The sequence below is a fragment of the Amia ocellicauda genome, chromosome 6 (genome assembly GCF_036373705.1).
Source record: "Amia ocellicauda isolate fAmiCal2 chromosome 6, fAmiCal2.hap1, whole genome shotgun sequence".
Classification (NCBI taxonomy): Eukaryota; Metazoa; Chordata; class Actinopteri; order Amiiformes; family Amiidae; genus Amia; species Amia ocellicauda.
In genome coordinates, this window is record NC_089855.1 from 28,449,340 (window position 1) to 28,462,696 (window position 13,357).

The 13,357-nt window shown below is 39.9% G+C and overlaps 1 protein-coding gene across 1 annotated transcript in view; it reads left to right on the forward strand.

Moving 5' to 3' along the window:
- pcca (propionyl-CoA carboxylase subunit alpha) overlaps positions 1-13,357 on the forward strand; it is a 151,656-nt gene that overhangs the window by 61,694 nt on the left and 76,605 nt on the right. The window contains exons 15-16 of the mRNA XM_066706763.1: positions 8,186-8,254; positions 9,531-9,606. Coding sequence (XP_066562860.1) covers positions 8,186-8,254; positions 9,531-9,606 — 145 coding nt within the window. The remainder of the gene's footprint in view (positions 1-8,185; positions 8,255-9,530; positions 9,607-13,357) is intronic.

Below are 13,357 nucleotides of genomic sequence, written 5' to 3' on the forward strand. Positions count from 1 at the left end.
ATGAGTCTCGATTTCTGTTGAGACATTCAGATGGTAGAGTCAGAATTTGGCGTAAACAGAATGAGAACATGGATCCATCATTCCTTGTTACCACTGTGCAGGCTGGTGGTGGTGGTGGTGTAATGGTGTGGGGGATGTTTTCTTGGCACACTTTAGGCCCCTTAGTGCCAATTGGGCATCGTTTAAATGCCACGGCCTACCTGAGCATTGTTTCTGACCATGTTCATCCCTTTATGACCACCATGTACCCATCCTCTGATGGCTACTTCCAGCAGGATAATGCACCATGTCACAAAGGTGGAATCATTTCAAATTGGTTTCTTGAACATGACAATGAGTTCACTGTACTAAACTGGCCCCCACAGTCACCAGATCTCAACCCAATAGAGCATCTTTGGGATGTGGTGGAACGGGAGCTTCGTGCCCTGGATGTGCATCCCACAAATCTCCATCAACTGCAAGATGCTATCCTATCAATATGGGCCAACATTTCTAAAGAATGCTTTCAGCACCTTGTTGAATCATTGCCACGTAGAATTAAGGCAGTTCTGAAGGCGAAAGGGGGTCAAACACAGTATTAGTATGGTGTTCCTAATAATCCTTTAGGTGAGTGTATATATATATATATATATATATATATATATATATATATATATATATATATACACAGGACTATGCAAAAGTTTTACACAGGTGTGAAAAAATGCTGTAAAATAAGTGCTTTCAAAAATAGACATGTTAATAGATTATATTTATCAATTAACCAAATGCAAGGTGAGTGAACAGAAGAAAAATCTAAATCAAATCCATATTTGTTGTGACCTTTGCCTTCAAAACAGCATCAATTCTTCTAGGTACACTTGCACACAGTTTTTGAAGGAACTCGGCAAGTAGGTTCACCCAAACATCTTGGAGAACTAACCACAGTTCTTCTGTGGATTTAGGCAGCCTCAGTTGCAGACTCGATGATGTTGAGATCAGGGCTTTTTGGGGGCCATACCATCACTTCCAGGACTCCTTGTTCTTCTTTACACTGAAGATAGTTCTTAATGACTTTCACTGTATGTTTGGGGTCGTTGTCATGCTGCAGAATAAATTTGGGGCCAATCAGATGCCTCCCTGATGGTATTGCATGATGCATAAGTATCTGCCTGTACTTCTCAGCATTGAGGAGATCATTCATTCTGACCAAATCCCCAACTCCATTTGCAGAAATGCAGCCCCAAACTTGTAAGGAACCTCCACCATGCTTCACTGTTGCCTGCAGACACTCATTTGTGTACCGCTCTCCAGATCTTCGGTGAACAAACTGCCTTCTGCTGCAGCAAAATATTTCACATTTTGACTCATCAGTCCAGAGCACCAGCTGCCATTTTTCTGCAGCCTAGTTCCTGTGTTTTCGTGCATAGTTGAGTCGCTTGGCCTTGTTGCCACGTCGGAGGTATGGCTTTTTGGCCGCAAGTCTTCCTCTGTCTTCTCTGGACAGTAGATGGGTGTACCAGGGTCCCACTGTTTTCTGCCAATTCTGAGCTGATGGCACTGCTGGACATCTTCCGATTGCGAAGGCAAGTAAGCATGATGCATCTTTCATCTGCTACAGTAAGTTTCCTTGGCCGACCACTGCGTCTATGGTCCTCAACGTTGCCCGTTTCTTTGTTCTTGTTCAAAAGAGCTTGGACAGCACATCTGGAAACCCCTGTCTGCCTTGAAATTTCTGCATGGGAGAGACCTTGCTGATGGAGTATAACTACCTTGTGTCTTGTTGCTGTGCTCAGTCTTGCCATGGTGTCTGACTTTTGACAGTAAACTGTCTTCGGCAACCTCACCTTGTTAGCTGAGTTTGGCTGTTCCTCACCCAGTTTTATTCCTCCTACACAGCTGTTTCTGTTTCAGTTAATGATTGTGTTTCAACCTACATATTGAATTGATGATCATTAGCACCTGTTTGGTATAATTGTTTAATCATACACCTGACTGTATGCCTACAGAATCCCTGACTTTGTGCAAGTGTACCTAGATCAATTGATGCCGTTTTGAAGGCAATCGGTAGTCACACCAAATATTGATTTGATTTAGATTATTCTTCTGTTCACTCACTTTGCATTTAGTTAATTGATAAATATAATCTATTAATGTGTCTATATTTTAAAGCATTCTTACTTTACAACATTTTTTTCCACACCTGCCTAAAACTGTACTGTGTATATATACACAGACGGGTGACAAATTAAAGGAAAAAACAACATAGTGTCTCAGGTGTTGGGCCACTACGAGCCGCCAGAACAGCTTCAATGCTCTTGGCACAGATTCTACGAGTCTCTGGACTCTACTGGAGGGATGAACACAATTCTTCTAAAAGATATTCCCTCATCTGGTGTTTTGATGATGGTGGTGGACAGCACTGTCTAACATGTCGGTCCAAAATCTCCCATAGGTGTTCAATTGGGTTGAGATCTGGTGACTGTGAAGGCCATAGCATATGATTCACATCATTTTCATACTCAAACCATTCAGTGACCCTCGTGCCCTGTGGATTGGGGCATTGTCATCCTGGAAGAGACCACACCCATCAGGATAGAAATGTTTCACTCAGAATAACTTTGTAATGATTTGCAGTGACCATTCCCTCTAAGGGGACAGGTGGACCCAAACTATGCCAGGAAAATGCCCCCCACAGTATAACAGAGCCTCCGGAGCCCCTCACTGTTTGGATCTTGATCCAAAATCGAGGTCAGCTGTGCCTGCTCAGCATTTTTATACATGCCACAGAGCATGATAGGATGTTAATTGCTTAATTGTATCATGCAGTACACCTGTTTGGAGGCATCTGCATTCGTTATTTATTTATTCAGGTTTTTCCTTTAATTTGTCACCCATCTGTATGTATTTGTGTATGTGTATATTCACCGATCAGCCATAACATTATGACCACCTGCCAAAACAGCCCTGACCCGTCGAGGCACTCCACTAGACTCCACTAGACCTCTGAAGGTGTGCTGTGGTATCTGGCACCAAGACGTTAGCAGCAGATCCTTTAAGTCCTGTAAGTTGCGAGGTGGGGCCTCCATGGATCGGACTTGTTTGTCCAGCACATCCCACAGATGCTACAGTAGCTCGTCTGTTGGGTTGGACCACACGGGCTAGCCTTCGCTCCCCACGTGCATCAATGAGCCTTGGCCGCCTATGACCCTGTCGCCAGTTCATCGCTTTTCCTTCCTTGGACCACTTTTGATATGTACTTACCACTGTAGACCGGGAACACCCCACAAGAGCTGCAGCTCTGACCCAGTCATCAAGCCATCACAATTTGGCCCTTGTCAGAGTCGCTCAGATCCTTACGCTTGCCCATTTTTCCTGCTTCTAGCATATCAACTTTGAGGACAAAATGTTCACTTGCTGCCTAATATATCCCACCCACTGACAGGTGCATTATAATGAGATTATCAGTGTTATTCACTTCACCTGTCAGTGGTCATAATGTTATGGGTGGGTGTGTGTGTGTGTATGTATATGTGTGTGTGTGTATATATATATATATATATATATATATATATATATATATATATATATATATATATATATATATATATATATATATATAAACATACAGTATACTTTACACTGTATTTCCTAATTTAAAGTAAGACAGATTTACTTTGTTTCCAATGGAGATATCATATTGCATAATATCTGTCTTAAAGGCTTGGCACTTGACAAAGTTGACCTTTCAAGTGTAAACATACATTCATGTGCCACTCACTTCCAAACTTCCACACATCCTTTTATTTCTCAACTAAACAATAATGCCCATAAACAAGTATAGGGTCCAACAATACTGTAATAACACAAATAACAGTTTCACCTTTTTTAATGGCAACTACACATCACTAGGAGTTCCTCTTACTGTCTGCCCCCAACAGGGGAAATGCGGATCTGGAATAGACTACCCGAGTGACTCCAGGGTACCAGTCCCCTTCCTGCACTGGAGAACAGGTTGCAATCTGCCTCATCCCTGACCTGGTTTACCTTCCCAGGAGTGTGAATGGTATTCCATACCTCCTCAGTATGTGTTTCTCCAGGGGAGTCCATTTGCAACGCCCCTGCGGCCAGGTGCAGTAGTCTGGAGTTTTCACCAGAGAGGTCCTGTACACTATACTGTCTGCTAAAGAGATCCCCCTCCCTTCACCATACATATACACACACACACCTCCCCCTGAGTATAGCTACACGAACCAGATTCAGCACCTGTGAGTCTTTCTGAAAGATGTGCCACACCATTTTTTCTGCTGTTAAAAAAATTGGCTTGAAGATTGCTGTCCATCAACGCTTCCCAAGGAACTTGACAGAGCTTGTACAAGTTAAGAATGGTCAAATATTGCCAAATCCAGGGTGTGCAAAGTTGTCCCAACAGACTCTCAGCTATAATTGCTGCTAATGGTGATTCCACCATTATTAACTCAGGAGGGTTTTGACTTATTCAATTATTATATTTCAGATTTTGTATTTTTCACATATATATATATATATATATACACACACACACACACGCTTTTTCACAATATAAAATTAGTCGAGTATGGTGTGTAGATAAATGGAAAGAATCACTAAGGCACTCACACATCAAAATGTGAAAAAAGTTCAAGGGGTTTAGATTTTCTGTCGTCACTCTGTAGTAATAATATGTTAAACAACATGAATCACAAAACTGAGCAGCCTGTAGCATATGGCATGATGAATCATGCAGGCCAGAGGATGATATGGTCTGAAGTCTGATCATTTATACCCTGTATGCTTAATACGTTAAGAGTATACAATTTTTATATACTGAAGGAACCATAGGGGTATGGTTGGACATGACAGAGTAATCCTGTTTTGATGATCTAGTACCATTTGCTTCATAGGAATTCCCATTGAATTCCGCAAATAATGTGCACTATGGGGAAAAGATCCACATGTAAATGAGAAAATAAAAACACCAATTTACTGTGGCTTAGAATCACTGAAAGCTCCACCTCCAGATTAAAGAACAAAAAAAATCACATTTTATTTTTAAACACTATAGTATGTCTATGTCTGCGTCCAACCCTTCACTGACAGCAATTGCAGAGAAAACAAGGGCAATGGAGAGGAGAAGGTGTAGCGAATGAAGTGAGGATGTGTGCTGCAGAAAGCACTTGACATTCCCCACTGGAGTCAGCCCCCATTAATTAACAATTTAAATTATTTTGTTGATTTATTTGTTTTTCTCCCCTCAACGCCCCCCCCCCCTTCCCGTTTTTCCCCATATAAATATTCCTCCGTGAAGTTTTTTTCCACCATATGGTTGCAGATCAAATAATGTCAAACATTTTGCCCTTGCAAGTTTTTGCAATTTGCAGTTTTCAAACGTGAGACCTGTTGAAAGCACAAGTGATAATGGACATGCTCTACCCCCTACAGTCTTTGTCCCACCATATCTTTCTTCAATTAATGCTACAGCAGGAGTTTTATGTAATAACACTTGCGCTTGTGAGCCATCCACGTGAGAGAGAGAGAGAGGGCAAAAAAAAAAACTGAAAAAAAACAAACAATTAAAATGCCTTAAATGTTCTGCTTGCTGCTGTTATGTGCTTGTGTGAATGTTGCATGTCAGCTAAATGGACCAAAGAAGAGATAATGTGATTGGATGCAGGAGAGTGCACGCTAAGCTTTGTCTATCATTATTGCTGGGAGCAATCAAATTGATGCCAGCGGGACAGTAGACGCGTTGACAGCTGTAATTATGTATCTCCATGGTGATCACTTTTGGCCTGTCATGGAGGCCCGTGAGTGCCCTCCCTCGCAAGCATTTAATCAGATTGGGCTGTCACTTGTCAGGTAGACAGCACGGGCTGGGTTGGGAGGGGGACTGGGGGGGCGGGGTGGGAGAGGTGAGTTGAAAACGAAGGGTGGGAGCTCGCCTGATAGCTTCACATGGGCCCGTCTTTACCCAGAGAAGAATTTTTAATTATGCCTTGCGTGCTTCAGACCAATGTGTTATGGATTACACACAGTTTGACCAGACACTTCGCCGACTTTCATCTTTGTTGCCAGTAGATGGGGAAAGAAAAGAAAGAAGAATGAAACTGTAAATTGAGTGGGATATTTAAAGCTGTATGTGTGTGTGTGTGTGTGTGTGTGTGTGTGTGTGCTTGCTGGAACAACCATTAGCATTTCAAAAATAAGTGAAAGATTGAGATAAGCTACTCGAAAGGGCCATCCAGTCTTCGGGAATGCTGCTGTTCCTCCTCACGTATCGAGCACCAAAGAGAAAATGTATTGGTGTTTATCCTCAGTAGCCTCCTGTGGACTTACTGTGCAGTTACAGAATGCGAGTTTGTGTACTGAGAAAAAGTACATTCAAACACCTATTCCAATTCATGCTAATATGAACATGAATTATTTTACTACATGTTGAGATATGCTTAATAAATATGGTTAGCATCCGTGATGTTACACTCTTCGTGGCTGGTTTGACAGCAGTGTTACAGAAGATTACAGCCCTCAGATTTGTTCACTTTTAGAAGGGGGAAAATGGACAGAATAGACAACCCCCCCCCCCCCCCCCGCCAGGATGTAGCTTTGTGTTTATGTATAGCTTTTGCCTTTGAGGCTGGAAAAGAAAAGCAAACAGTAGAAGGGGTGTTTATTTTAATGGTTTTAATGATACCCAATTTATATTTAGGAAAATGTATTGTTGTGAAGAGATCACGGATTGTGGTTTAATAATAGAACCGTATTTTTAAACTCCCCCCCCACACACACAATTTTCTGATATTTACTAAAACACTGTAAATTTATACACAGATGATTTTGTAAGATCGAAAGAAAAAGTAGTTTGTTAGGCTATGACTAACATTGTGCTTCATTAAAAGTAAACTCCAATCAACAATTATAAACTGTGTTATATATAGAATGACCTCTAGATATTCTACATTTCAGTGGAAGTGGCTTTGACTAGTCTGGACCAGTTTTCAAATTGAGACATCTTTTCAGTGTTCAGGAAGGAGCTAGTGTTCCCCTTGATCTCTTAGCTGTCATACTGCCCCTTTTCTGCTTGAACACAGACAGATGTTTGAGGTCCATTTTGAAAACCTTCCACAGGTGAAAGTGTTTAGGAGTTCTCTAGGTGTGCAGTCCATGGCACCTCCCTGTATCCGAGCTCAGAGGCCTGCTGTGCCGGCACTCTGCTGTTCGCCTGGCAGCCTCACTTCTGCCTTTTATTTTAACCCCCTTTCTCTCTTCCTGGGGCTACATCCCCAAGCCTTGAATATTCTGATTAGCTTATAAATACTTTGAAGCCAGATCCTGTCAGAAGAAGTTTAAGAAACACTTAGTGCCTTTGGAATCACTAATTTGAAAAGTTTCATGTGGCTTTACCTCAGTGCCACGCTGATGAGATCAAACTGAGAAGAGGGAAGCAGAATCAACTACCTGTGGACTTTAGTTGTAGACTAGTTACTAGGAGTTCAACTGTTGTGCGGAACATGCCAGCCTCTGAATCACACATTTATTTGACCTTAGGGGGGTAAAACAAAAAAGATGAAATGCCCATTTTCAAGAAACTGTTGTCTGTGATATATTTTTTCCTTTTCTCCACATTTACATTTACTGTAAGAGGCAGTGCAAATCCCATTTGAGGATGTCTTTGTTCAACACAGCAGTAGCGGAAGATAATATCATGTGATTCAGCTGCTAGTTTGGCAATTGCATGACTTCACCACCAGGCCATGCTGCACAGGCATCTAATTACAATCAGTGCCAAACAATATCACCTTAAAAGGGACCTGACACTGCTATACTAGGCTATAGAACCGATGTGCCTGTCTTATCATGTATGTCTGAGCTGTCTACCCACGCATCCGAGTGATGGCACCTTTCAGACATGTTAGCATAAAACATGTCTGATATTTATTTTTTCACTTGAATCTTCTAGAACCTTTTATTGATTTTATTTATTTTAAGTTTGAAAGTTTTTATTTATTTGTTTTTCGGAATGTCAGCTAGGATGTCGCATATATTTTCATTTGGGCAAGCATCTTTAAATTGTTTCCTATCTTCAAAGTCCAGAGGATTGTTTACATACTACATAAGACTGAGGATTCAACCATACATATTCAATGTCTTTGTTTATGTATGTTCTAAAAATACATTATTTGTCTTTTAGGTTCGTGTGGACAGTGGCATCCAGGAAGGAAGTGACATCAGCATTTATTATGATCCAATGATCTCAAAGGTTAGAGACTTAATTTTGTTTTCAATTCTTGCAGTTGTGGATGGTCTATCTTTATTCCTTTATTTTCACAAATCCTGCTTTAGTGTTTTAGTCTTACTCAGATTTTACTTTAAATTATCTAATGATTTCAATATGAGGTTTAAGTACTGATAAAAAAAAGTCCTATTGATTCATAAGTGTTTCAACACTTCACATAGTAATTTCAGAATTACAGAAGGAAAGTTTTCGATGTCGAAATAAGTAGGATATTTGAAGAAAGAATAAATATTACAACTGTGATTTCTTCTTTATCAACAAAGAGTTTTAATTAATTTTGTTTAGCATTGGCTTGGTTTTATTGTACAATGTTGTCTTGCTAAATATCAACAGAACTGTTTTACTAAAATTCTGGCATAATTAACATGAAGTGCCACAATCTGGAGGCAACAGATGATGTAAAAATGAGTTGAATGTGAAGATGATGTTGCTCATTTTCTGTATTCTTAGCCCAAGATGTTTTATTGTCTTGGAATTCCATGAACAGATCATGTTTTTATTAATTGTGGTCTCCAATTTTTAATAAATCTAAGTAGCAATATTAGAATGTATATTTGGGTGAGAAAAAAAAAAAAGTATTCTCATTCCTACCCACAGATATAACCCAACTAGAAATGGTCACAAATTAGCATATTGTCCTTTTGTATTTGGTTTCTGCCTTAAGAGACTGTTATATTTAAAAAAGCAGCATGAAAAACATATTTGCTGTTTCATCATCATCATCATCATCATCATAATAATAATAATAGGCATACGAAAAAAGTGTACATGGAACTAGTAATATTTTCTTGAAATAATTAGGTTGAAACACTAATGATTTTTATATTGTAATTAGACCCTTGGGACTCAAGTTCAGACTTACATTACTGTAGGAGATTGCCTTGGCTGCATGCAGAAGAAATATTTTGACACTAAATGCGAGCTGTGAAGCGTCCATTGACCAATCCTATTTTTAAACATTTGGCTTTTTAAACACAGTGGCGTCAGGAAAAGTTAAGTCTCTTAATTCTTAGTATTAGTGTTGTGATTCTTGACGTGTGTGTGTGTGTGTGTGTGTGTGTGTGTGTATGTATGTATGTATGTATATGTATATAGATCTATATAGATCTATATATATATATATATATATATATATAAGCAGACTGGGTGAAAGTTTCCACATGAATTGCTCATGTGATTTTTTTTTTTTTACTGCATTGTAGTTATTGTAAACTAATCTTTTTTATTTTGTCTCTTTTAGTTGGTTACATATGGCTCAACTCGAGCTGAAGCCCTTCGGAGAATGGAGGAGGCTCTCGACAATTATGTCATTCGAGGTAACAACTGAAACTCCTAGTGTGGTGGGCTGCCATAAATTAACGGGAAACAGCTGGAACAGGTTGTAATTAACAAATTGAATAAGATTTTGCTTATTAACTGAAAATTAGCACAGAAAAAAAGCTGGCATTCATTAAGAGGATCCCTAATTTCCATCTTTTATTCTTGCATTCATCCCAGACTTGAGTGTGTTTGCACAAGCGTGTGCATGTTTTTCAGTTGCATGACAAATGGAACGTGATTTATTAACCTGATGATCCATTAAAGAAAGGTACACATACTTGGGCAACATGCAATATTTGATGAGTTTCTAATCAGATAGAAAACATACACTGTCTCCTAGTTAAAGCAGTTATCAAAATGAATCCTGTTAAACAATGTGTATCTTTCTTGTCTTTATGAATTGTTTTGCAAGAAAATGTCAGTTTGCATTTGGGTCTCCTAGAAAACAGGTTAGCAAATAAGTTGATATCATGCAGTACAATTTTTCAATTATGTTTATGCTGCTGGGTGTAGGTGGGCTTGTATCGCCAGGGTCTGTTTATACGATGCTGCGAGTAGTGGCTTACTTCTGGGAGCCTACAGTGGAATCAGTGAGGGTTTTGTGTGTCCTCCCTACAATGCTGCAACGCAGCTGTTTGTCCAGTGGACTAAGAGAGTGTGGAAATGTGACTAATTTGGCAGTGCTCATCTCAGTGGCTGCTTCTGAGCTGGGTACAGCGCTCTGGCACGAGTACAGCAATCATATCAGGTGACTGTGTTTATTATTAAACGATAAACGCATAATTGGAGGGTATAAAAAAAGGTGTAAATTATGAACACATATATACAGTGAGGGGAAAAAAGTATTTGATCCCCTGCTGATTTTGTACGTTTGCCCACTGACAAAGAAATGATCAGTCTATAATTTTAATGGTAGGTGTATTTTAACAGTGAGAGACAGAATAACAACAAAAAAATCCACAAACGCATTTCAAAAAAGTTATATATTGATTTGCATGTTAATGAGGGAAATAAGTATTTGACCCCTTCGACTTAGTACTTGGTGGCAAAACCCTTGCTGGCAATCACAGAGGTCAGACGTTTCTTGTAGTTGGCCACCAGGTTTGCACACATCTCAGGAGGGATTTTGTCCCACTCCTCTTTGCAGATCCTCTCCAAGTCATTAAGGTTTCGAGGCTGATGTTTGGCAACTCGAACCTTCAGCTCCCTCCACAGATTTTCTATGGGATTAAGGTCTGGAGACTGGCTAGGCCACTCCAGGACCTTAATGTGCTTCTTCTTGAGCCACTCCTTTGTTGCCTTGGCTGTGTGTTTTGGGTCATTGTCATGCTGGAATACCCATCCACGACCCATTTTCAATGTCCTGGCTGAGGGAAGGAGGTTCTCACCCAAAATTTGACGGTACATGGCCCCGTCCATCATTGATGCGGTGCAGTTGTCCTGTCCCCTTAGCAGAAAAACACCCCCAAAGCATAATGTTTCCACCTCCATGTTTGACGGTGGGGATGGTGTTCTTGGGGTCATTCCTCCTCCTCCAAACACAGCAAGTTGAGTTGATGCCAAAGAGCTCGATTTTGGTCTCATCTGACCACAACACTTTCACCCAGTTCTCCTCTGAATCATTCAGATGTTGGCAAACTTCAGACGGGCCTGTACATGTGCTTTCTTGAGCAGGGGGACCTTGCGGGCGCTGCAGGATTTCAGTCCTTCACGGCATAGTGTGTTACCAATTGTTTTCTTGGTGACTATGGTCCCAGCTGCCTTGAGATCATTAACAAGATCCTCCCGTGTAGTTCTGGGCTGATTCCTCACCGTTCTCATGATCATTGAAACTCCACGAGGTGAGATCTTGCATGGAGCCCCAGACCGAGGGAGACTGACAGTTATTTTGTGTTTCTTCCATTTGCGAATAATCGCACCAACTGTTGTCACCTTCTCACCAAGCTGCTTGGCGATGGTCTTGTAGCCCATTGCAGCCTTGTGTAGGTCTACAATCTTGTCCCTGACATCCTTGGACAGCTCTTTGGTCTTGGCCATGGTGGAGAGTTTGGAATCTGATTGATTGATTGCTTCTGTGGACAGGTGTCTTTTATACAGGTAACCAGCTGAGATTAGGAGCGCTCCCTTTAAGAGAGTGCTCCTAATCTCAGCTCATTACCTTTATAAAAGACACCTGGGAGCCAGAAATCTTGCTGATTGATAGGGGATCAAATACTTATTTCCCTCATTAACATGGAAATCAATTTATAACTTTTTTGAAATGCGTTTTTCAGGATTTTTTTTTTCTCTCACTGTTAAAATACACCTACCATTAAAATTATAGACTGATAATTTCTTTGTCAGTGGGCAAACGTACAAAATCAGCAGGGGATCAAATACTTTTTTCTGTCACTGTATACACAGACACAGTATATATATCTATATATTCATACAGTATATATATCAAAATAATGAATTCACCTAATCATTGAAGGAATAAAGGAACAAAAGTCAAGACCTATCTACCACAATAAATATGGATTAATTTACATTGCAACCCAATCCAGATATACTGAGATGCAGCCCTCCCTAGGTGCAACTGTCAGCAGTTATCCTCAGTAAAGGATTAAAGGTCATTTTCATATATCCAGTAGGACTTTTCAGCAGGTGGGACAAAAGCTTGAATTAATAATGTGTAGAAAGAGAATAATGTAACACAAGGGCAAGAAAAGGGAATGCATTGAAGGCCTTCTTTGTAACAATCACCCTGTATTCCGATTGCCCTGCTGAATCAATTATCTTAACAAAGAACAAAAAAAGGAGACTCAAAGAAAAACACCTAGATACTCTGAAACACCTGCCTGAAATGGCATAAACAAAACTAAGTCTGCTATACTGGAGCAAAATAAAATACGTTATTACATTTGGAATCTAAGCTGTTACTATTTTAAAACCTTATTACATGTTTAATGAGTCATCGTGCATTGTGGAACATCGTGATCAGTAACCAAATCTCCTCTCAGGAATTTCTCTTCATAGAGAGGAATTGTGATCTCTAGTGAGATGAACAATACAAATATAATGACTTTCAGGCCATTAGCCTAAACAGGATCTTACTATTGTTAGAATTCATGTTGTGTTATTCAGAGAAACGCTTACAAGTCATAATTACAGTATGTGTATGCAATTAAAAGACTTGCATACAGGCGAGTCCTACATAACACCTGCCAGTTAGTACTGGATTCATGTTTTAATTAAAACATCAAAAACATCATTTGTTTACAACCACGTAGAGACATCAGTAAGGTGGAGCAGGCACTCACATTTATTTTATAAATTTACTAATTACGTCTAGGAAATTCACAGATGGCAATGGGGCCGGCCTCGCACTGCCAGTCATGGCAGATTCCAGAGATCATGCGCTCAATAAAGGTTGGTGTTTTTGAAGGGCACCATGACTGTCAGTATGAATTTGGCAGCCACAGTGTAATGCACTGTTATGGTGAAGGCCTGTGTGTCTACCAACACGATAATGCTTCTTAAATACATTGTGAACCATTATGGTATATGTCAGTTTTCCCAATAAATTTGGTAATACAGGGATAGACCAAAACTTACACTTTTCAGTGAATCACAAAATACAAACCAGTACTGTAATGCAATTTATTTGCTTGTTAGAACCCACTTTTGTCAACTACTTGGTAATCAATACCCAATATGGCACAAGGTAGAAAGTTTCAATGAAACATAATTGAATATCTGCATATC